The sequence below is a fragment of the Ovis aries genome, chromosome 15, assembly GCF_016772045.2.
Source record: "Ovis aries strain OAR_USU_Benz2616 breed Rambouillet chromosome 15, ARS-UI_Ramb_v3.0, whole genome shotgun sequence".
Lineage (NCBI taxonomy): Eukaryota > Metazoa > Chordata > Mammalia > Artiodactyla > Bovidae > Ovis > Ovis aries.
This window is the reverse complement of record NC_056068.1, coordinates 56,923,299-56,948,812: the sequence shown is the minus strand read 5'-3', so window position 1 is coordinate 56,948,812 and position 25,514 is coordinate 56,923,299. Positions and strand designations below refer to the sequence as shown.

Genomic DNA, 25,514 nt, shown 5'->3' with positions numbered 1-25,514 from the left:
GTCACTCACGCCCGATACACACGCCCTTCTGGTCCACTCTCGGCCAATGGCGGCTCCCCTCCTCGCATAGTAATAAGCTAGAGACCTCCCCCGGCCAATGGTGCTCCGAGAGAGGGGTTAGTTTTGCATGTACCTAGGTGATTTGCATAACCCAGCGGCTGGGGGCTTGGGAACCCGAGCGTGCAACCCTAGAAGGGAAAAAGGACGGGAGGAGATCGAGCCGCGGCTGCGAGAAGAGCGAGAAAGAGCCCGGGTGTTTGTGCGAGAGCCGGGCGGGGGCTGGGGCGAGGGGCCGGCATGGCTGAAGTCTGCGCTCCGCAACCTTGAAGAACGGCTGCGGCGGGAGGCCGGGGACCGAGAGGCGGGTGCGATGGCAGAGCGCGGCCCCCGCAGCTGCGCCCGGCCGGGCCGGCTGGCCTGAGCCGCGGGAGGACCTGGGGCTGCCTCTGCGCTTCCATGGAGCAGCGGGAAGGGCGAAACTCCGGAGCGCCGCGTTCCTTCGCTGCTGCCGCGGACTGTTGAAGGAGCCGAGCCCGCGTGACTGCCAAGAGAAGAGAGCCCCCGGCCCAACCCGCAGGCCTGCCGCCCGGGGCGGCGGGGGGCGTCGGAGGGCGGCGGAGGCGCGCCGAGCGAGCGGCGCCGCGGGAGAGGCCGGCGCGGGTGGCGGCCGCAGCAATGCCGGGCCCGCTGGGGTTGCTCTGCTTCCTCGCCCTGGGGCTGCGCTGCTCGGCCGAGCCCAGCGGCGCGGCGCCGCCTCTCTGCGCGGCGCCCTGTAGCTGCGACGGAGACCGTCGGGTGGACTGCTCCGGGAAGGGGCTGACGGCCGTGCCCGAGGGGCTCAGCGCTTTCACCCAATTGCTGTGAGTGCGGGCTGCGGGGGCGCCGGGGGTGGGGGCGCCGGGGGCGGAGCCAGTGGCAGATCTCATCCCACCCCCCACCCCCCGCCCCGCAATGTGCCGAGGAGGGGGGCGGGGCGGTGGGCCGCCGGCACCTCCTTGGCACTCACTCCAGTGCCACGGGCTTCCCAAGCTTTGCCAACCCGGGTCCGAGACCCGTGTAGCTCTTTTTCCCAGGCTTTAAGGGCACGATCACCAGCTCCCCCACACCTCCTAACTCTCAAGTGCATCTGGGGCCGAGGAAGAAAGAGGAATCTGGAAACGCTTGCCCTTGGCAACCTTTTCACGCGACTTTTGTCTTCTCACCCGGGCCCCCTGCTCAGCTGGCAAGAGCTTTGCAGGCGTTAGGGGTGAGGGCGCCTCGAACTTGGCCCGAGTCTGAGACCGAGGCGGTTTTCGTGGGGAAGCATGTGGGGAGAACACCTGTGCGGTAGTCAGGGCCAGTGGCCTTCCTGTTTGGCCCTGTCCGGGGAGAGCAACCTGGCACCTGGGTCCGCTTGCACTCCGGACTCATCAGCCAGCGCCTGGGGTTCTGGAGCGCGCGGGGAAGCCAGGCCAAAACAAGGGAGAAGGAGGGGAAATTGCAGGTTTCTCTGGATATATTAGTCTTCTTACCCAACAAGGCCTTTTAAAGAAGGAATGCTGACCTGAAGTACAGGATATTGGAGGAAAATGAAAGTGCCAGAGCATAAGCTCTCGAAAGGTAGCCGTTTTCTGTTGTTGCTTCACCAGGAGAACTTTTCTTTTGAGCTCCCCGAGGTTGGGGAAGTCGCTCAAATGGTTCTGATTTCCACAGACCCTCTCCGCAAATGGGGACAGTCTCAGCTTTTAGACATTCGCTTCAGAAAAGAAGAATCTGAAATAGGTGCTGGAGGTGGCATTGGCAGATGGCCCCCGTAGAGAAAGAATAGGATAATTGAGTGCCGGGCTTGGGGTTAGGCTCCTGTTCTTCCTTGTTGTGCTGTGTGGCCAGATTAAACCAAGGGCAGTGAAAGAACTGTTTGAGAGAGAAAGGGGTTCTGAGGGCCTTGGGTAAAGGGAATTTCCTTTTACCTTATACCTCCTGAGGGGGATCTCTTAGACCTAGACAGTTGGAAAGGAAGAGCAGACCCCCGTGGAGAATCCTCTCTATTCAGGCCAGAGTATGCTGCCTCCAGGTGGGTGGTGGGAACTGTTCTGCTTGCTGTCTGCCAATGGGTGGTTTGTTTTTTTTTAGTATGGTGGCCAGTTGCCTTGGAACCAGTGTCATTCTTTGGCCACCCCCCCCCCCTTCTCTTTTTTTATCCCCCGCCTTTCAGGTTGAAGTTACATATTTGAAGTCATTTTCCTTCAATAAGGTGAAATTTAACTTTTCAGTGCAAAATATTAACTTTGCTGTGAGGAGCATTTTGCCTACAAAAGATACATTATGTGGAAAAGTTGGGGCGGGAGTGGGGAACCAGAAGGGAAGAAGACTAGGTAGAGGGGATGGGACTATTTTTTCCCCCCAAGACCTCTTTAAACTTTTAGGGAATTCATTGCAGAAGAGGTGCCTTTTCCTGACACTTCTTTCAAGCCCCAGAGAGAAAAGCAGTTGAAAAGACCTTGTTGAGCAGATTCCTTGAGTTTTAGTGACTAGTCTTGCCTGCTCTGTAAGGAAAAGGGCTGTTTTACATTATTACCTAAAAAGCACAAAGAAATATCACATTTTTATGAGAGTGCACTCCTTGCTATAGAGCATCAGACATCTTTCTTTAGAATTCAACAATGTTCTGTTTTTGACTTTGAGCCTTACACAAGTGACTGTGGATGGCTTGGGAAACATGAAGATAATTGGCACCAGTCCAGATCAGATTGCCTAAACTAGCATCATCGTAGCACTTTCTGAGCTGTGGTTAGAGGGCACTTGTGTTACATTTTCTTCTTCATGACCTGTAGAGTATTATACACCTGACAACTCCTTATTTCACTCTCCATTTCACCTTAAAAGTATGTTATGTGACCAGTGCATGTAAAGGGAGTCGCAAGGGCAATATATTTGCATTTTGGAAAATCAGTGACTTAAAAAGCCGCATTGGGGAGGGGTGGGTGCCCACACACAGTTGATCTTACAAGACATCTTGGAATCACCCAAGCACTTTTTGCAAGTACTTCTGATTTACTATCCCATCACAGCTTTGGTGAGCCTAAGCTACACACCAAGGGACTAGATCAAGAGTCCCCAAACTTTGATTGACCGATTTTCTAATTTCTGGAGCATGGGCACCGAGGCCTATTTAGTTATCTGTAAAATGGTAATCACCAAAATAGAAATCAAAATGATGAGACTATAATTTTAAATCAATTCTTGTATTTTTTTTTTTTTGTCATTCCTCAGTGGTATCTTGCCTTCACCTCACTCAGGGGTGTACACATCCCACATTGGAAACTCTTGGTCAACAGAGCAGGGATTTCGTTTTATTCAACGTGGAGGGCACAGAGCCCAGTACCCAGGAAGCACTTTAAAAATGTTGCAGTGAATAAATAAGGACTTCAGGGCACACCAAGGGGCAGAATTGGGGATTGGAATTCAGCCCTCATTCCCACATGGGATTGCCAAACTCTGCATTCTCAGCATTTAGCCTTTTGTCCAGATCTGAGAAGGCCCCAGAGTGAGGAGGCTACCTGCTTCTTCTCCTTTAGGCTCGTTTAAACTTGTTCAGTCTAACAGTGTCTATTTCCTGCCGAAAGCTGCTTTATCCAAGTCTAGGGGCAAAATCAGATCTAATCCTCAGTATTGTTGATGAGATTCTTGTGTTCACAGCATCGGCTGCACCTGTAGTGATTATTTATATTTCGCAGCAGCAGTTCCCCATCCTGTGTCACAGTGCAATGGCTCGTCACACATCACCCTGAGATGTTTGAAAGGAAGTGCTCTGACTGGTATTAAAATTCCAATGTGTATTTTTAATCAAAAAGATTCAAGGTTATTCCTCTATTAGATCTAATAAGGTCTGTCTTAATCACCTGTGTTCCAAGATTCTTGATGGGGAGATAAAGAGATGAAGTCACCGTGGAGGTGGGGAAGGGACTGTGAATGTATGTTCTCTGGTTTGTGTGGCCAAACCACAAAATTTGAGACCTGTAGGGACACAAATTTCCACATCCTAGGTTATATCTGGTGCATAGTTTTAGGATTATAAAGGCTGTTTCTGTGGCTTTGTGGAGAGGGTACTAGGTTTGAGCCCTTGACCGTAGTAGTTCTTACCATACTACTCAGTAATTGGGTGGCCTTGGGCAAGTCACTCTTTTATTTTGGGAGGCGGGTGACAGTTTTTCATTTGAAAAATGAAGTCATTGGATTCACTATGTCCTGTTTAGGCTGCTTGTAGCTTCCAGATAGATGTTCTATGATTTTATAATCCTTTCACGGTTTTGGGATGGCAAGGTGACTATAGCATTCTGCTGCTTTCGTGAAAAGATCCCAGAAGGATCTGAATATCCTTCTAGTTGAAGTTGCACAAGCCTATTTATTGCCACTCACTCTGAGGAAGAGTTCTTTGTGTTTAGAAGTGTGTGTTAGGAAATTTGCCATGGAGACTTGTTACAGAATGCCTGACTAGCTAAGGCGCTTTGCTGGGGTAGAATAGCCCCGCTTGTTTCCTGTCGGTATGGCTTCACACTTGGAAAATAAAATCACTCTGTTTCAGTAATTTGGATACTGTACAAAAAGTTACTCAACGTCCTCACTTCCATGTAATTAGTCATAATCTCTCCAGCCTTCACAGTGTGCGTACCCTGTACAGAGGCAGGTTAGCAAGCTTTCTATATAAAATTGATGGTTACCTGAGGGGCTTTGAAGGGTTTTAAACAATAATCTGTTGTTTCTTCTTCTTTGGGAAGCATCATCTCAAATTCTTCCCTAAGGTGTACTTTTTTCATGATCCCAAGCACCTTTCTTTTAATAGTATTATTTGAAAATATTTTCTTATGTTTCCTCTAATGTTAGTTGTATTCCCAGGCAGGTCAGTAATCAGTGGCTAAATGTTTATGCCTTTTTTGATGGTCAAGTCTTGATATCTTGCTGTCTGAATTACTGTCTGTAAATTTCATTGTTAGCTTTTCTGTGGTCTGTCTCTCTAGCGAAGTATTTGTGTTATATACCAGGGAACTTTGTTCTAAACAAGGGCAATATATGAACATCTTTAAGTACAGGTCCTTCATTTCACAAACTAGTGAACTGCTGGATTTTCTTTCAATTCAAGAGGAAAGAGCATTCTGCTGGGAATACGGAGAGCTGGTTTCCAGATCTGTCAGTAAATCACACAAGTGACCTTGAGTGGTGACATACTTAACCCTTCAGGGCCTTGGTTTCTTCACCTGAGAATAAGGAAGTAAACAACTCTTACTGCCAAGAGTTTTCTTTCTATTTGATTTGATTTTTTCCCAATATGTTTGTCTGATTCTCTCTCTTGTGTTAAGAGTAGTGTAAGTGTCTCAATCCTGAAATCTCTCCGCCACCCAGAACACTTCTCCAATTGTCCAACTCTACTGGAACGTATCCATTGACTGGGAAACGCACTGCCTCACAAGGCAACAATGTGCTGGGTGTGGTCTGAGTTGTACCCAGGATTTAAACCACCGACTCTCCTTCTGGGGCTCCTGAAGGCTTGTGGTAACCACTATTATTTTATGATTCTCAGTCCAGCTCAATGCTAATGACAGTTATGGTATCACAAGCATTTAATGTCCAGGCACTTGGCTCTTACCATTAGAGTCGTAAGGTAACATTTGACAACTTAATCTCTTAGGGAAGATCAAAGTTCTGTGCTAGGAGGTGGATCCAGGCAAGTTTGGGCGTTTTCTTGGCCTCTGTCAGGTTACCTCTCAAATTCTTATTTTAGCCATCTTTATAGTAAGGAGGCACTGACAGAGAGCCTGCGAGTTTGTGTTTTGGTCTTTGGTCTCCTTGATTGTGCTTATTTATCCTTTTATTCCCATTTTTCTTATTAAGAAATAATGGATATTGGTGACTGATGGCTCTCACTGCTTTCAGTCTCTCTGAATCTGTGTAGATTGTCTAGCAAGTTGTAAGGCTCTTTTAGTGACTCTTTGACATTTTTCCAAGACTGTTTCTCACCTTTTCTCTTTAAAAAAAAAAGATATATTTCCATAAAAGCTCAGTATTTATCAGTATACCTGGGTTAAAAGTTAAACCCTCCCCAATGTGCCCTTAACTCTGAAAAATGTAACTAATGTAATTTGATAAGACAGCTTTTCTTTTCATTTTTTTTAAACTAGAGATCAAGGTTTTGACTTTAGAAATGTATTATCTAGCTTGCTCTTTAATTGCCTCCTGCAGCCTTGAAGTTTTCGGCAATGGCAAAAGCTTGTTTTCCTATATAGACAAGGGTATGGCTAATTTTTGCCTCTGTTCCCCCCAGTTTTGTTCAGTGAAGTGTAGTTTTTCGAAAGGTTCATTGAGGATAATAAAATACTTTAGCTTTAAAGTCTGTCAGTGAAGAAAAAACAGTTAAGGCATTTAACAAGTCAGTACTCTTACACAATAACTAATTTGTTTGCCTTCCCAGATATTTCTTTTGTGTTTCAACACTTGATGGGCAGACAGCAGGCCAGGTATCCGTTCTATTGTCTGAAACTGAATGAATTCAAAACTGAGTTTAGAAATGATTTTCTAGTTCATATACATTTAGTAACATGTCAACTTTCTAAAGACTTGAGCCAGTTACTACTCAAATACCCTCTTTAAAAGGCAAGATGTGGTTATTTTGCAGTGTACTCTGAAATCACCCACCCATAGACAAATATTTGTTATTAAACTTTGTATATGGCTGGGACTGTTTTTAGCAAATGTATAGAAATATTGTGTGTCCTGTACAGGCAGTTAAAACTCTGGGTGGTTGTTTTTAGTCTCTAAAGTATGTTTTGATAGTTACATATTTTACTAGTTAAAAGAACATGCTAGCCTAGTCCCTCCATCCCTGCAGTAAGGTTTGACTTTCGGCATCTCTTATTTTAAATGCAAATGATTGGGGCTCAGGAATGCCCATCTAAGAGTATAAGTTTCAAAAATGAACATTAAAAAAATATATTTTAATAGCACTCTTAGCTTTACTGTACTGAAAGATCTTGTGAGAAAAACATTGAACCACCCCTCTTGGCAGCATGTTGGCCCATTAAGAATATAAGAATATCCTTGTAAGGAAATGTAAACCATAGATATTTTGGGAGGCAGCTAGACCAAGACGGTATACGTTTAGATCCCAGTCTGGTCTGCTGTCTGTGCTAGTGAGAAAACATGTAGTGGGAAAGCATATTTAATCTATTATGGAATATTTAATGATACTTTATCCTTTATATTTCATTTGTATTTAAGTATTCTGAATCAAGATAAGTAAAAAGTTAAGTAATCTCCTTGAGTTAGCTAACCCCCCCCTTTATTTTTACCATAGGAGAATATAGCTTTTTTTAAACAAAGTTTTAAATATAAAATTGACCCTTAAAACAATAGAAATGCACACTGACAGCAGAATATTTTTATTCTTTGAATCAGATTTCAGAGCCTGGGATCCAGAAAAATCCTAAGTTGGATTCTCCCTGTTCCTGTATATCTTTAAAGTTTTCTGTGGGGAAATTTTCCTTCCCAGGTAGGGCAACATAACTTTGGCAAGGAGATGGCGCCTTTCCCTTGGTGCTGTGGGAAGCGTGACTGAGGAATGGGCCCAGGATTGCTGGGGACCCCATTTGTCCTTTCCCTCCAGGGTCTGAGCACCCACATGGAGCTCTCAGTATAAGTCACAGAGTCACCGAGTACAAGTGGGAACATCTGACTGCCCTGAAGAGCTTGACTGGAGCTGTTTTCCTAGTGAGATAGACAGTTGGCCATTAGAAGTTTCACTCTTATTCACACTTCTTGTTTGGAAGTGCAAGGTAGGAAGTGTGCTTCCAAGTTGGCAGTCTTCTCTCTGAAACAGTGGGGATAGGGCTCTGATGGTGATTAACTTCTGGCTTTACCTATTTACCTACCAGGTAAGCTTCATGCTAAAAGGCCCTCAGAGAAAGTACATAAATGATATGGATACTGTGAGAAGGGTTTGGCAGATTAGATTTTTCTCGGGAGAGAGGAGACCTCCTCTTTGGTCTCTCCTTATCTCATATCAAGCATGTACAGAATTCTACAATTTGATCAGAGTTAAGAAAGGAATATTCAATGCATTTTAACATTTAGTATTATGTTTTAAAGCTTGATTTCCCTGGTGGCTCAGATGGTAAAGAATCTGCCTGCAAGGCAGGAGACCAAGGTTTGAACTCTGGGTTGGGAAGATCCCCCGGAGAAGGAAATGGCAACCCACTCCAGTATTCTTGCCTGGAGAATCCCATGGACGGAGGAGCCTGGTGAGCTACAGCCCATGGAGTCTCCAAGAGTCGATCATGACTGAGTGACTAGCTCTTTCACTTATTATAAAAACATTACATGTGGATTTACTAACTGGTACTTAGCAGTTTATTATAATCCCACTTCTCATCTGTTCGGTGTCACTGCTAGTTCATCTCGTTTGCTTAGTGGGGTGTGTTTTAAAATCTTGATGTTTTCTTATCTTTGTAACAAAGAAAAACTTTGCAGGTTGGTCTTCTGCCCTCCCTAAGATCATTTTGAATCCGTGGTCTCATAATCCAGCTTTTTATGTCACTGTCTATGCTTCAGTGTTCTTTTTATGCACCTGTTTTTATGAACAAGACTTCAGAAATGGTTTTATTTTTGAGAGTGTGGTTTCCAGGAATCAAGACCTCTGAGATCCTCAATCTGCGCACTTGGGGAGATCACTTTTTTTTTAAGAATTAAAAAAAAATTAATTTATTTATTTTTGGCTGCACTGAATCTTAGTTGCTGTGTGGGCTGTCTCCATTTGCAGCAAGTGGGGGCAGCTCCTGGCTTCTCTTGTTGCAGGAGCACAGGCTCTAGGCATGCATGCTCAGTAGTTGTAGCATACAGGCTTAGCTGCTCTGCAGCATGTGGAATCTTCCTGGACTAGGGATCAATGTCCCCTGCATTGGCAGGCAGATTCTGTACTGCTGGAAGCTTCCCTCCTTCCCCAGGGAAGTCCTGGGGATATCACTTAACCCTTGGGACATCGGCTTTTCCATCTGCGAAAGGAGTTCACTTGACTTCAGGAGTCATATGTAAGAAATTTCAGCATGACCTGTTTCAGTGACCGCAAGAGAGTCCCTTGAACTGCAAGGAGATCAAACCAGTCCATCCTAAAGGAAATAAGTCCTGAATATTCATTGGAAGTAGTGATGCTGAAGCTGAAACTCCAATATTTTGGCCAATGTTTTGATGTGAAGAACTAACTCATTTGAAAAGACCCTGATGCTGGGAAAGATTGAAGGCAGGAGGAGAAGGGGGTGACAGAGGATGAGATGGTTGGATGACATCACCAACTCGATGGACGTGATTTTGAGTGAACCCCGGGAGTTGGTGATGGACAGGGAGGCCTGGCGTGCTGCAGTCCATGGGGTTGCAAAGAGTCGGACACAACTGAGCAACTGAACTGAACTGAAGGACCCATTACATTATGTTGTCATTTCTTTGAGGAGTGACTAAGCAATTGTCTATGTGTGCTATCCCTTTAAGTCATTTAGATTTAGAATTCTAAACTCTGTTTCTCTGGTTCTTTGAATGTGTATCCGTTTCATAGCCTGTTGGAAACTTCACAGTGAGTCTCATACTAATGGGAAAATGTCTTCTTGGCTGGCAGACTTTTCATTCAGAAAACTGTAAAGATCCTGGTGGAGAAAGGACAGTGCGTATGTTTTTATCAAGATCCGTTCTTGTAGGTGGTGCTGCTCCCTTTGCAACAAGAAAGCCTAATGGTTGGGGGTTACAGTTTCTCTAGAGGAGAGAGCTCGGGGGAAATCATGCTTCCTTGCCTTAGTCTCTGGCTGGCCTGAGATTTATCTTCCCTGAGATGGCTGATCGAGTCAAAGGATGCTCTCCTAATAGGGGGACACTTTGTTTCTCCTCCTAGCAAATGGGCAGGTAACTTGAGACAGTGTCAGTGTAATCTTTATTTTTTAAATTTAATTAGTTCTTTTTTTGGCTGTGCAGAGTCTTCAGTTGCTGCAGGAGGGTTTTCTCTAGTGGGGGCTGCTCTTTGTTGCGGCGCGTGGGTTTCTCATTGCAGTGGCTTCTTGTGTTGCGGAGCACGGAGTCAGTAGTTGTGGCGCACTGTGGGCTTAGTTGCTCCACAGTGTGTGGAATCTTCCCAGACCAGGGATCCAACCCGTGTCCCCTGTACTGGTAGGTGGATTCTTAACCATTTGACCACCAGGGGAGAAGATGTAATCTCTAGACACTCATTTTCTACTTCCAGACTTTTGAACACTAAGGATTTTCATGCAGTAATGTTTAACTTTTTAAGCAACCTCATGCCAGTGAGTGCCCAGCAGTTTCTCATCACTTTCCATATTGGGGATGGATAAGGTTTGTTCAGGTTTGACAGTTTAGCTGGATTCTTGTCTCTTCATATCACTTTGTAACAATATGCAGATTATAAGATTACTTTCTCTTTTAAGTACTTTGATATTTTACTTGTTATTGGATACCTGTGTTTTTTGTTTTTGTTTTTTTTAATGTTTGAGACCAATGCTTGTGTTCCATGGATAAAGAAAAGCTTATTATCCTTGGAGTAATTTTAGAACTAAAATCCCTTTCACACATTGCTCAAAAGTTATATGACATTCTTGGTAAGCACACTTAAATCTTTCTCAGAAACCTTAAAAACTTTTCTGGGTTTCAGTTTAGCTCTGCTTTGAAAGTGAATTGTGAAGCCAGAGCAGCAGCTAACACATGCAAAAGTGCTAACAACCTATTTAGATTGGCTGAGTGTTCCAAATACAGTTGTGCATTTTCTACCCCAGTCTCTTTCTCTAAAAAAAAAAAAAAAAATGTTTGAGATGTTTTTCCCATTACCATCTTGACATCTGCCTGGTTACACATGAATAGCTTGACCCAGTCCCTCAGCAGGGAGACTACCATGGCCTTGCTTTCAATAGCCATGTCACTGACAAAGAAAACATATGGAATATTTCATCCCTGCCCTTTGCAAACAGTCTGGGGCTGTGAGGGCATGCAGCAGAAGGCTTCATCCTTCATGGTAAGTTGGCAAGTTTGTGTGCTAACCACAGGCTCTGCTGTTAGCAATCAGACTGTGTTTTCCAAAGCCCCATTACATTCTGTGGAAAGGCAATCTCGAGTTTTGGATAAATCAGTGTCTAATATTAGTTTGAATTAAGTTTATACGACCAGCTTCCATAGTGGGGTTTTCTACTAGATCAGTTATTTCACCAAAGGGAATTTGTGTGTGTATTCAGAATGTTTCAAGGCTGTTCTCCCAGGTTTGATATGTGGCGTCCATTTGATGGATAGAATGATAGAACATGCCTTGAGGACTGTCTGCCTTGATGTTTATCTTCTTGTCAACCTGCAGAAAGAGGTCCATTGATCATTCTCCTGCTAGCCAAGGCCCACCACATTGACCTTTAAGGTTTCTGTTGCATAGCACCAGCTTCTACTGGGGACTTGGTTTCAGTTCAGCGAGCATTAACGGCTTTGCTTTGTGGCATCTAAATCCACAGTGTGGAGGCTTGTCAGCAGGTGTAGCAGGAGAGGGCCAAGAATGTGGAAAAGAGGGGTAAATCAACTGCTGTCTTTTTCAGGTCTTCTTCTGCATTAAAAGAATTTGCCCTTGGCACTACCCTGGCTGATGTGGCATTGCAGAAGGGGGAGTGGAAAAAAGCAACACCCTGTGACACCAAAGATGAGAAGATTCATGACTTTGGCGGAGGAAATAACGACATACATTTCGTCAGGGTCCTTTCCAGCCCTTAAGTTACCCGAGCTTGAATTTCTAGTTCTATTGTTTCTTAGATGTGCTGGCTGGTTTTGTCAAGAGTGGATGACAGCTTGAAAAGGAAGTGAGTTTTATCCCTGTTTTATCCCTGATAGAGGCAAATATTTAAATGTATACATCTCATCTAGAAGGTATTTCCTTTTTAAAAACTTTTTTTATTTTATATTAAAGTATAGCCAATTAACAATGTTGTGATAGTTTCATGTGGACAGCAAAGGGACTCAGCTATGTAGAAGATATTTCTGATGGTTCTTGCTCTCATTACTGAACATTTGCTGTAAATCAACATGCTAATAGACATTGCTGCCTCTCACATTTTCTTATATTAATTCATTTTGTAGTTCTTAATTATAATACATTTCCTTTAAATTTGGAAAGTTACATTTCTGGTGCTATGCAACAGAAACCTTAAAGGCCAATGTAGTGGGCCTTGGCTAGCAGGAGAATGATCAATGGACCTCTTTCTGCAGGTTGACAAGAAGATAAACAGCAAGGCAGACAGTCCTCAAGGCATGTTCTATCATTCTATCCATCAAATGGATGCCACATATCAACAAAAGTTCTTGGGAGTTTATATTTTAAAAACTTTTGGTTTTCCAGTTATTCGTGAATGAGTCTATTTGAGGTTCCCCTCACTTTCTGTTAGTGACTCTGTATGTTTATTCTAAAATAACTGTTATAATCTCCAATGTTCTGTCTTCCTTCTTTGCCTGCTTAACTGATCTTCATAACTATGAATTCATAGGGAAAACTCCCCTAAACCTCTCACTCTTAAAAGCTCACCCTTTCTAGTGTACAGGAATATAGCCACCAACACTGTTCAGATCCAGAACATCCCTATCACCCATCCTGTGCCCTTGGTAGTCAACCTCTCTCCCCACTTTTGGTCCCTGGCAACTGATGATCTCTCTTCTGCCTTCGGTCACGTATTTTGAATTTACCAGAATGTCATATAAATGGAAAGTAACAGATTATATTCTTGGGCCTGGCTTCTTTGACTTATTGTAATGCGTTTGAGATTCTACCATGTTGTTACCATCTTGTTGAGTTTCTATATGTAATATTCCTTTTTATTGTCAAGGAGTATTCATTATATTTAGTAGAGTAGTGTGTTAGTCACTCCGTCATGTCTGACTGTTTGCAACTCCATGGGCTATAGCCCACCAGGCTCCTCTGTCCATGGAATTCTTCAAGCAAGAATACTGGAGTGAGTTGCCATTTTCTTCTCAAGGGGATGTTCCTGACCCAGGGACTGAACCTGTGTCTCTTGCACTGCAGGCAGATTCTTTATCATCTGAGCCACCACAGCTTCCCTGGTATTCCATCATATGGATGTAATGGAATTACAATTCTTTTATCAATTCCACAGTTGAGGGACATCTGCTGTTTGTCCAGTTCTTAGAGTAACGAGAATAAAGCCATTATGAATATTCATAGAGAGGTTTTGTATGAACATGTAGAGGTTTTCATTTCACTTGTATAGGTACCTAGAAGTGAGCTCCTGGGGCATATGGTAAGTATATGTTAATAAGAAAATGGTCTAGATTTTAATGCCTTAGAGGTTTGATATCCCTCATTACTTGTAGCCTCAATATATTGTTAACATGGTATGTATGTGGCATTTGCAGAAGTCTCTAAAGATTGGTTATGTTTAAATGTCTGTGCTTTTACCAGAGTAGAATTCTTAGCCTTCTTTTTGATACCAGGCAGTTAACTATGATACCCCAAGGATTCGTGTGGAAATGAGACCAAAGTGGAGCATTTTGCTGACAGTGAAAAAACTTTGCATTATTACTGCATTTGTATTTGGAAAGTCTGATTCAAAAAAATGGAAATTTGGTAAGGAATTGCTAGGCCTTCTTGTGTATTTGGCATGTTATACGTGGCATGGTTCCCATTTTATGGCTGAGCAAACGAAGTTGGAAAGGGTTGGGTAACTTGTGCTGACATCCCAGTTAGTGGGTGGTAGTTGGTGTTTGGTATTTACTTGTCCATCCTGTAGTTAACTTGGAGAGTTCACAGTTTCAGAAAAGGGAAAGGATATAATTTAAAAGAAATGGTGAGAAGCTACAGATTATTACGCGGGGAAAAAAACAGAATTGAAAATTAAGCATCCTCAAAAAGCGTACACATGTACATGTGTACATGCAGTGGGGGACTATCTCTTGATTAAGGAGTAACTTATGTTCAGAAATCAATTCAGGACTGCCCTGGCAGTCCAGTGGTTAAGATTCCACACTTCCGCTGCAGTGGGCATGGGTTTGATCCCTGGTCAGGAAACTAAGATCCTACATGTCATTGAGCTTGGCCAAAAAAGAAGAAAAATCAATTTACCAGGTAAAATTATGTTTTATTCATAGCAGAATTTAAAAAAACAAGTCTTACTCACTTGGTCTCCTTGCTTTCTGTACATCTTTGTTTAAAAGCTTTCACATCGTTTTCTATGTTAATAGTGTTTTTCCACGTCAGGAAAATAAATATTAGTTGTGTGTCTTTTGGCTTGGTCTTTTTTTGTGTGGAATTCCCTCGAATGGTATATGACGATCAGATCCGTTAGCATACTCCCTTTTTGGTTTCTTAAGGAGAAACAAATTTCTGAATTTGCTTCTTTAAACCAAAACCCTGAAGTAAATTAGAAAGCAAAGTGTGCAGTATGATGGTTTCCATATAGCTGCCCCCTTTCACTCACTGGAATTTCCTGCCTCTCCTGTTGAAGATGTTTTTATAGGGAAGTCAGCATAAAAGTGAATCACCCATGAGCCTTTTTTTCCCCCCTCAAGGCATTTCATGTAGTCAACTTGGTATTAATTTAGCTGGTACTCTTCAGTTGACTTGAACACCGTGTTTTTGGATTGTGAGCTGATGTTTATTAAGCTGTTAATATTTTACAGACTGAATGGGTTCCTGTTTGAATCTGTGTGCTCTTTCCTTTAACAGCAGGGCTGTTCACGACCGAATCTGTGACCACAGTTTTGATTTTGACTGTACCAGCCCCCAGCTCGGAGGGTCATTTACCTGGTAACACTGCAGGTGGTCTTCTTCTGGAAGCATTTTGCAATTTTATTTTGCTGAAGTTGCATTCTTGGTCATGAAGAGCTGCTTCATGGTCTGTCTTGCCATACAAATAAACCATTATCATCATTTTGTTATGAACATAGATGCTAAAAATAACAAATGTCATTGAATACCAGGCATTGGGTGAAATGTCTTTGCATGTATTATCCATTTAATACTCCTATCAGCCCTCTAAAGCACATGCTTTTATTTTCCATTTGATAGATGGAGAAACCTCCAGGGGCGGTGGGGGGAGGGTGAGGGTGCACAGGTAATAAATAAGGTTTTGTGGATGAGATGTTGGATCTTGCTTTTTCAGACCAGGATTATTTGGTTCAGTGGGTTATATGGGACAGTGTCCTTTAGTCCTCTTCTTAGAGGTAGGCATTTATCTTTGTATGGTGGATATCATGAACTACTTGTTTTATAGATGAGGAGTTAGTTCTGGAGAGATTAAATCTGTTTGTTCTCGGCTTGAAGTGTTCTCAGCTCCTTAGAATGTAGATTCAGACCCTTCTAAATCTTAAAAGTCTCTGGTGTGATGGTCCTGAAAATCTTGTGTGTGTTAGGAGCCACTCAGCAAAGAGGCTGTATTTACATGTATTTATATGGCTCAGACAGTAAAGAACCCACCTACAGTGCAGGAGATGCAGGTTTGATCACTAGGTTGGAAAGATCCCCTGGAGAAGGAAAGGGGGACCTACTCCAGTATTCTTGCCTGGGAAATCTCATGGACAGGAAGCCTGGCAGGCTACAGTTCATGTGGTGGCAAAGAGTCAGACAGGACGAAGCCACTAACACTTTCACTTTCACACATGGATATGTATATTTACATACACATACATATATTTACATCTTCCCTGGTGGCTCAGAGGTTAAGGCATCTGCCTCCAATGTGGGAGACCCAGGTTCAATCCCTGGGTCAGGAAGATCCCCTGGAGAAGGAAATGGTAACCCACTCCAGTATTCTTGCCTGGAGAATCCCATGGACGGAGAAGCCTGGTAGGCTACAGTCCATGGGGTTGTGAAGAGTTGGACACGACTGAGCGACTTCACTTACTTACTCACATATATTTACATGTTTAAAGATCTTGTATCTATTTAGCATGTTTTCAGCATTTCAACTACATGAATCATAACCAAATTTTTGCTAATATTTTTCTGACCTTCCCTCCTTTCTTGAAAGTTCACTTCTTTTAAGAACTGGTAAAAGACTGTTGGTCTGATTTACATTCTCCATTTAACCTGGAAGAAATCCAGTTGCATTTAGTTGTATGATTTGCCCAGAACCATTGGTAGCCTTCCAGGGTATGTTGACCAAACAAAGGAGAAGGAAGCATGTTATCAGAGTAGATGGTCTTTTCTTTGATTATATAAATCTTTAATATTTAATGAGACTTTGACTTGTGTTCAGTTCAGTTCAGCCGCTCAGTCGTGTCTGACTCTTTGCGATCCCATGAATCATAGCACTCCAGACCTCTCTGTCCGTCACCAACTCAGTGTCCATGAGTTCACTCAGATTCACGTCCATCGAGTCAGTGATGCCATCCAGCCATCTCATCCTCTGTCATCCCCTTCTCCTCCTGCCCTGAGTCCCTCCCAGCATCAAAGTCTTTTCCAATGAGTCAACTCTTTGCATGAGGTGGCCAAAGTACTGGAGTTTCAGGTTTAGCATCATTCCTTCCAAAGAAATCCCAGGGCTGATCTCCTTCAGAATGGACTGGTTGGATCTCCTTGCAGTCCAAGGGACTCTCAAGAGTCTTCTCCTACACCACAGTTCAAAAGCATCAATTCTTCAGCGCTCAGCCTTCACACTCCAACTCTCACATCCATACATGACCACAGGAAAAACCATAGCCTTGACTAGACGGACCTTAGTCGGCAAAGTAATGTCTCTGCTTTTGAATATGCTATCTATGGCTTATGCTTGTCGGATGGTAAGATTTTCTGTGCTTCTCCCCTGTTTATTGTCCAGTCTTTCAGGGTCCAGTGCTTGATTGACATTGTAGGTGAGGTGAGTAAAACAGCTTTTGTGTGAATAATTTTATCAGTTCAAACTATTTTCTGAGAGTTGTTAATATTGATATAATGGTTCATGAAATAAGCTCTAAAGTAATAATTACTTACTGGGTTAATAAGTTATTGCTTTAAAAATTAATTTCTTCAGCACATATTTTGTAAGTATTAAGAATTGTTCTTGGAGATGGAGAAACAGATAGTGTCAGATATCTGACAATATCTGACAGTGTCCCTCTCTTCATGTAACTTAGCTGGCTTGGGCTGGGGTGGGGTAGTGGTAGACATTAAAAAAATAAACATAATAAACATATAAGATCAGCTAATATTAAGTACTATCAAGAAAAATAAAACAGGATGAAGGGGACTCACTATTTAAGAGTTGCCAGGGAAGCCTTGAATCCCAGAGTGATTAAGGTAATTACTGATTAAGAGAGTCAGTCAGTATCTGTTGGAATATGAGCCCATCTTAAGCAATGGCAAAACTAGATTTTAAAAGTTCCTCCCCACCCCATAATTATAATTTAGTTAAAACATAAAAAGATTATATGCATTGGGGGCATTTTCACATGCCATAATAAACTGGTACATCAATACAGTGGACTACTACACAGCAGTAAGATAGCCAACTGTTGATACATGCATAAGCATGGATAGGTCCCGTGGGTATTATGCTGGGCAAAAAAACCAGTCTCAAAGTTACATCTGCTGCATGATCCCATTTAAAATAGCCTAGAAATGACAACATTTTAGAGTGATGGAGCATTGGTCAGTGGTGGCTCGGGTTAGAGGTGGGAGAACAGTGAGACTAAAGAGGTACAGGAGGGAGTGAGGGGGCAGTGATGGCAAAGAGAGGTCTTTATTTTATTTCATTTAGTTTTTAGCATAGGTATAGTTGCATCTGCGTTTCCCCAATGGCTCAAGTGGTAAAGAATCTGCCTGCAATGCAGGAGACACAGGTTTGATCCTTGGGTTAGGAAGATCCCCTGGAGGAGGAAATGGCAACCCCTCAAGTATTCTTGCCTGGAAAATCCCATGGACAGAGGAGTCTGGCGGGGTACAGTCCATGGGGTCACAAGAGTCAGACATGACTGAGCACGTAGTTGTGTGTAGTGCCCTAAAGTGAGGATTAGAGGTGAGAGCAGAGTTTTCCTTGAGAATATTTTTTATTGAACAGCCATAACATTATGGAAGGTTTTAATATTCATTTTCCAAGTTTGTGGAATTGAAAGTATCTATTTTCTGCAAGGAATTGAAAATATTTTACCAGGAGGAATTGAAAGTATTCATTCCATCCAGGGCTTTGTTTCAAGTAGAGTAATATGCCCATATTTTTGTTTTTACGTGGTGAGAGAGCAGTTCCTTATGGTAACTGTAGTGGTGATTATATGAATTCATACTTGTGGTTTAAAAAAATGAGTGCATATAAAAAGCTGTGGAATCTAAGTAGGGTCTGTCTTTAAGATGATAGTGTTGTGAAAAGTGAAAGTTGCTCAGTCGTGTCCAACTCTTTGCGACCCAGTAGACTGTAGCTTGCCAGGCTCCTCTGATGTCCATGGAATTCTCCAGGCCAGAACATGGAGTAGGTAGCCATTCTCTTCTCCAGGGGATCTTCCCAACCCAGGGATTGAACCCAGGTCTCCCAAATTGCAGGCGGTTTCTTTGCCATCTGAACCATCAGGGATGCCCAAATGGGACTTCTTGAGTTCTGAGATGTAGGACTTTCTGTGCTATAAATCAAGATATTCTTCAGGCAAGAATACTAGGTTGCCATGCCCTTCTCTAGGGGATCTTACCAACCAAGGGATGGAACCGAGGTCTCCTGCATTACAGGTGGATTCTTTTCCATCTGATCCAAGGGAAGCCCAAGAATACTGGAGTGAGTAGCCTATCCCTTACTCCAGGGTATCTTCCCAACTCAGGAATCGAACCAGGGTCTCCTGCATTGCAGGTGGACTCTTTACCAGCTGAGCTACCAGGGATGCCCACTATAGTGTTGTACCCAAATAGACTTCCTGGTTTAGCTAATGTATTCTGGTCACATAAGATGTTGCCATTGGGAAATCTGGGTGAAGGATGCATAGGAACCTCTGTACTATTTTTGCAACTTCTGGTGAGTCTTAAGATTATTTTCAACAATCTTAACAATTATAACAACAACTGTACCAGATCAGTTTAGAATCTTGCAAAACCTTAGTAGAAATCTTGGTCTCCTCCCTCCTGAAATAAGATAAGGAAACTGTCTCTGAGGTGACATAATAACCTGAGGTTGCAGAGCTGAAGTCTGAATCTGGACTTTGTAACTGTCAGGTCCACAGTATTTTGCCCCCTTTAGAGCTTGCTGCTGCTGCTAAGTTGCTTCAGTCGTTTCCAACTCTTTGTGACCCCATAGACAGCAGCCCACCAGGCTCCCCCGTCCCTGGGATTCTCCCAGCAAGAACACTGGAGTGGGTTGCCCTTTCCTTCTCCAATGCATGAAAGTGAAAGTGAACTTGCTCAATTGTGTCCGACTGTTCGCGACCGCATGAACTGCAGCCTACCAGGCTCCTCCGTCCATGGGATTTTTCAGGCAAGAGTATTGGAGTAGGGTGCCATTGCCTTCTCCCCCCTTTAGAGCTTAGCCAGTTTTCATTGCTGTTGAGCCGATTTTGGATATGATGTGCCTGTCCTCCGTGTTTCTCCCTAAATTTGTCTCCCCACTTTCCACCTCGCTCTGTGCGTGTGTTTGTGTGTGTGTGTGAATGCTCTTCTATGCCCTGCAGCATAGGAAGTGTAATATATAAAGTATGCATTAGATTTATCACTTAGATGGTTTTAGCCATCTATTTGAATAAATCCCATATGCGTCTCCTATCATGAAGGTCCTTCATTACTGAGCATTTGGTCCAGTCTAAGCATTGTGGGGAATCATGTTGGATTTCTGCCTGTGAATTAGTAGCTGAGTGGTGTTTTACTTCAGATGATTCAGTATATTTGCCTTAATTGCTGGATTAACCAATTTCTTGCCTCCCACAAAAAGCACACACATTTGTATAAAGAGAGGATAAATGAATGAAGTTTTCGGGACTAATTTTTGTGGTATTTAAGCAATAATAGTTTAGATTACCCACAACCTTAATTTCCTTTCATGAGTCCTATAGATGGGCTTTGTCACCATTTACACTTGATTACTTCATTGTTAACCCCAGTGATGTGATTTAGCATGCAAAGGCTTAATTATTCCTTTCTGGCCTAGTGGAGAAATTTCCTTTCAATAACTGCCTCCACTGCCCTTTAGCCTCTTAAGCACTGAGTTTGTTTGAAACGACATGGTTGCTCAGCAAGCAATTCCAAGCTCAGCAGTGCCTGGAGCTGTCTTTGGACCATAATTTATACCTCTGACATAGTGACTTAGGCCTCAGTTCTTGTGTGATGTGCCTGGTGGATGCTCTTCATTAGAGCAGTGGTGCGATGCATTTTTCTGAAGTTGCAGTCAGAGAAGTTGATGATTACATGGCACTAAATAATTCTCTTGCAGCCTCTCTTTTTCAAGTTGACATTCTCTTGTTTTAAGTGAGTGGTTATGCCAACTTTGAAAATAAGATTAGACTCTTAAAAACAAACTTGAGTACCTTTAAGAAGTGTTTTGTGAGGCAGTCATGTGTTGTTGTAGTCACAGTATAGAGATCATTATGTAACAGGTCGCTGTCAAGGTGAGGCTCAGACCTTCAGGATGAAACTGAGAGGCTTGTGCAGGGTTGGCAAAGAGATGTCCTTGTTTAGTTTTTAATATAAGTTTAGCTACATCTAGGACCCTCAAGCATGGAATGGAGATGCATGAAAAATTTTCCATGGGAGTATTGTTATTATTTTTAATTTCATAGCAACAACAGATAGGAAGTTCTGTTTCATTTCCCACGTGGAGGTTTGTGGAGTTGAAAGTGTCTATTGGTTGCAAGGAATTGAAAATATTCTGCCAGGAGAAATAGTATTAATTCTACCTAGGACCTTGTTTCATGTAGAGTAATATGCCCATGTCTCTATAGACACTTAACAAGGCTTGGATGGTTTAATGTCACTTTGGTGTTGGGGGAGAGGGCAGCGTGACGCTTAACAGTGCAGTGGTAAAGAATCCTCCTGCAATGCAGGAGACACAGGAGGTGCGAATTTAATCCCTGGGTTGGGAAGATCCCCTCTTCAGTGTTCTTGCTTGGAGAATTCCATGAACAGAGGAGCCTGGCGGGCTATAATCCATGGGGACGCAAAGAATTGGATGTGACTGAGCGACGGAGCATGCACACAGGGGGCAGCGTAATTTTAGAACTGTCCTCTCCAGGTCCCTGTCACCCAGCTTCAAAATTCTATCCCTTCCCATTTATGTAAACAATGTTAACTGCTCAGTTTTTCTCAGAGAAGTTCTCAAATACAATGGTATCATGGGCCTTTGGATATTTTACAGTAAATTTGCTTGTATGCCAGTCTGTTTTAGGTAGGGCTGCTTACTCCTTGGAAGGAAAGTTATGACCAACCTAGATAACATATTCAAAAGCAGAGACATTACTTTGCCAACTAAGGTCCGTCTAGTCAAGGCTATGGTTTTTCCAGTGGTCATGTATGGATGTGAGAGTTGGACTGTGAAGAAGGCTGAGCGCCGAAGAATTGATGCTTCTGGACTGTGGTGTTGGAGAAGACTCTCGAGAGTCCCTTGGACTGCAAGGAGATCCAACCAGTCCATTCTGAAGGATATCAACCCTGGGATTTCTTTGGAAGGAATGATGCTAAAGCTGAAACTCCAGTACTTTGGCCACCTCACGCGAAGAGTTGACTCATTGGAAAAGACTCTGATGCTGGGAGGGATTGGAGGCAGGAGGAGAAGGGGATGACAGAGGATGAGATGGCTGGATGGCATCACTGACTCGATGGATGTGAATCTGAGTGAACTCTGGGAGTTGGTGATGGACAGAGAGGCCTGGCGTGCTGTGATTCATGGGGTCGCAAAGAGTCAGACACGACTGAGCGACTGAACTGAACTGAACACTGTTAGAACAGAAAATATCACATGTATCTCACTAGTTAAAAATGTTTTTAAGGGAGGTTTATGTATCAGTAAACAATTTCAGTTTCCATGCTTACAGGACATTTGTGCCTTAAATGATCAGTTGTTAGGAGAACCAACTCGTTTTGCTAACATAAGGAGTCAGTAGACGGGATACTTGTTGTTCAGTCATGAAGTCGTGTCTGACTCTTTGCACCCTGGTGGGCTGCAAGTCTTCCCTGTCCTTCACTTTCTCCTGGAGTTTGCTGAAAATCATGTCCATTGAGTTGGTGATGCCATCCATCCATCTCGTTCTCTGTTGTCCCCTTCTCTTGCCCTCAAGCTTTCCTGCATCAGGGTCTTTTCCAATGAATCAGTTCTTCACATCAGATGGCCAAAATATTGGAGCTTCAGCTTCAGCATCAGTCCTTCCAATGAATATTTAAAGTTGATTTCCTTTAGGATTGACTGATTTGATGTCCTTGCTATCCAAGGGACTTTCAGGAGTCTTCTCCAGCACCGCAATTCAAAAGCATCAATTCTTCAGAAGGAATACTTACTCAATAGCTAATAAAGCCATTCCAATTGTTTAAAAATCAGGAAGCATGGCAGAAAATTGAAGCCCTCCTGAAGTATATTTTCTAGAGTTTTTTGAGAGTTTAAAATAGTTTAGACATTTGCCATTTGATTTCTCTTAAGTAGCATCTCAAGTAACAAAATTTTGCTCGTAAATGACGTTTTCAAAATTTCACAGGATAATTCAGATAGATTTCTGCCAAACTTTAGTTATCCTGATACTATAATAAATTCAACAATATCATTTTAAACTCTCAGGAATTATTAAGGATTCATTATATTTAAGCAGGCATTGATTATTGTACAGACAGCCAGTGAATATCTGGACAGTGTTAAGATGCTGGACACAACTTTCTCTTGGATGATGAAACTAAGACTTGACACAGTTTGATTTCTAAGTAGAGATTCGTTAACCTGTGATCAGATATTGTCAACTAGGTTGAGTTTTTCCCCATAATTTGCAGACTTCCATGGAAAAATAAGAGAAGCACCAAAATTAATTACGGTGGGTTGTTTTGACTTTGCAGTATCCATGAGAGAGTGAAAAAAGATTAGCCTGGTGACCGAGGAAGAACTAGCGCCCTTGCATGCTTGCAGGAAGCTTGCTCCAGTGTTTGCTTTAAGGAGTTAATGTCTGTTTCTCAGTTATTACTCTCCTCTAGAGAGAATGCGTTACAGGAAATCTGCCTGACATTGTCACATGCAGGTATTTATTGGTAGCTTTCATGCATTTATTCAGACTCTTATGAAGTTAGTGTTTTACGACAAAAGAAACTGGCAAATGTGTAGCAAAATCGTTTCCATAAACTTCTTTTCTCCTAAATGACAACTAAAACACTGTTTTATTTTAACAGTGGTTTTTAATTAGCAATGATTTCACTAAAGTAGGTCTTCCTAGAATTGCAACATTTAAACAAGTGATTTTGTATTTAACAGTGAAGTCTTTGAAAAGAGCCTGACGGAAACAAGAATTTTGCTGTGCATTTGTTCCTGACCCGAATTTTTAAACTTCATGCCTAAGTAGTTTTGACTCTTCCAGGGCTCCAGAGAGCAGTGTCTATTGTCTTAGGACGGGCTGTGGACCCGGAACCAGTGCACGTGCTGTTTTAGCATGAAGATTAGTAAGAATTACAGGCTTCATTGAAATATGTGAAATACAACATCCTTCCTTCCTCCTCCCTTTGCAAAATGAGACACGTTGTTATACATAAGTCTCTTAAATACTGGATGATGTAATACGTGCTGCACTGTTGAGAAAATTCAGGTCAGGCAAATATATTGTGAAAGCATAACCTTGGCCATTAGTATCAAAGAGATGTATCTCCAGATGCCTCCCGCTCAGAATTGCTTATAAGCTCCATGAAGGTAAAGTCTCACTCATCATCTCTTGAGCTCTTCCCTTACCTATGTTTGTGCCTTGTGTTTAGCATACTCTTCAATGTGGAATATGCTGAAAGACTGGGAAAGATTGCCTTTGGAAATTTGACATTTTGTTAGTAAATTAATAATATGCTTAGCAAAAGTTGATTCCATGAACATTGAGTGTGTGCGTATGCTTCCAACCATGCTACAGTCTTCAAGGGGGAGGGGAGAAAATAAGGATGATGTTTCCTGTTTTGACATTGACCAAGCTCCTGTGTGTGCCAGGCATTTAGCAAACTTCACATCTGCAAGTTCACTTGATGATCGTCACAACAGCTGTATGGAATGGTATTCTTTATCCCCGTTTTAAGCTCAGAACACTGAAGCGCAAAATGGTTAAGTCACATGTTCAAGGTCATATGTTTTCTCATCTCTCAGATTTGAACCCAGTAGTCTTACATGCTTACTGCAGAGCATGCACCCTCCTCCACTCAGCCACGCTGGCTTGAGGATCAACCACGGGTGATCCGGTTTAGTGGTGAAGACAGACATAAACACAAATAAAATACAGCGTGGGAGTGCCATGGCCGGGGGGCGGGGGGGGGTGGCGATGAACAAACGGGTGTGGGGGAGAAAAGGAGGGGAACTTGCTCTGCCTTGGGGAGCTGGAAGGCTTCGCAGGAGAGGTGACATTTGAGTTGGGTCATTTAGTCTTCTGTGGGGCAGCTGCGAGTTCTCCCCTGTTTGAAATAAGCACATTTACAAGAGAATAGTGGAGCACATTCGACTTGATGGATTGGATTGACAGTTTGGAAGTAACTCCCCAGAATGATGGCTTTGTTAGGTATTTGTTCTCTGAGAACCCTACCTGCCACTCCCCTTCAGTGAATTGTGGCAAGAAAGCTGTCACATTAAGCTGTCACTCAGGATATTTGTGAGAGGGGGAGGGAAGGGGAACAAATTATGGGCAGGACTAGGTACTTTGAGAACAGCCTCCAACCCGGAAAGATTATATTTCAGAGCATTTAAAAATGAACACAACGACCTTTTTTAAAGTTGTGCAAGAAGAAAATTGAATAATGAAAAGTTAATTAGGCTATGGAGATTTTAAAAAAGGTAGACATTCTGATGCTTATCCACCATGATATGTGAAGCTTTGTTAAAGCCAGGATAGGGGGGAAAAATGAGAGCGAGAGAAAGGCAGACATCAATTATAGAACTGCACAAAGTTCTTACCAAGATTGCTTAACTGTAAAAAGGTTTTATCTTTTTCTCTATGATGTTTAAGGAGTTTGTAAGAAGCAGTTTCAATTCCAAGTTTTTGTCTCTGTTGTCTGGCTGTTCGCTTTAAGAATACCTCTTGAGTTTTGCTATTTCTTTCAGTGTGTATATGTGAAGCTAATGAAAGGTTTAGGAGCCCAGTCTAGATCTTTCTAAATGAGATCTGCTAACTGTTTTATTTCTGGAGAAATTGTTGCACAGCACTTCTCCTGCTTCAGCCCCTGCTTTCCTCACATCCACCCCCCATCCCCTCTAAACAGCCCCTCCTTCAGCCTCCATTCCCCAAGCCTGTAATGCAAAGAACTTGCTTTGTTACTGATGATAATATTTAAGCTCTAAAATTTTAACAGTATTTCAGTTGCAAATAAATGGAAATTGTGTATTCTGTTTAATGTGTCTCAGAAAATCCCTGCTATTTTTTTT

The 25,514-nt window shown here is 42.7% G+C and overlaps 1 protein-coding gene across 3 annotated transcripts in view; it reads left to right on the top strand.

Annotated features, from left to right (window-relative positions):
- The first annotated feature begins 325 nt into the window (after positions 1 to 325).
- Positions 326 to 25,514, top strand: part of LGR4 (leucine rich repeat containing G protein-coupled receptor 4) — a 104,962-nt gene continuing 79,773 nt past the window's right edge. Inside the window, exons 1-2 of one of the 3 annotated variants that reach the window (XM_060400030.1) lie at positions 761 to 860; positions 11,595 to 11,852. In XM_060400030.1, the coding sequence (XP_060256013.1) occupies positions 11,806 to 11,852 (47 nt within the window). In that variant the 5' untranslated portion in view covers positions 761 to 860; positions 11,595 to 11,805. Of the gene's footprint in view, positions 1,600 to 11,594; positions 11,853 to 25,514 lie in introns of all 3 variants that reach the window. The other 2 variants (XM_060400029.1, XM_027979577.3) reach the window with 2 other exon arrangements.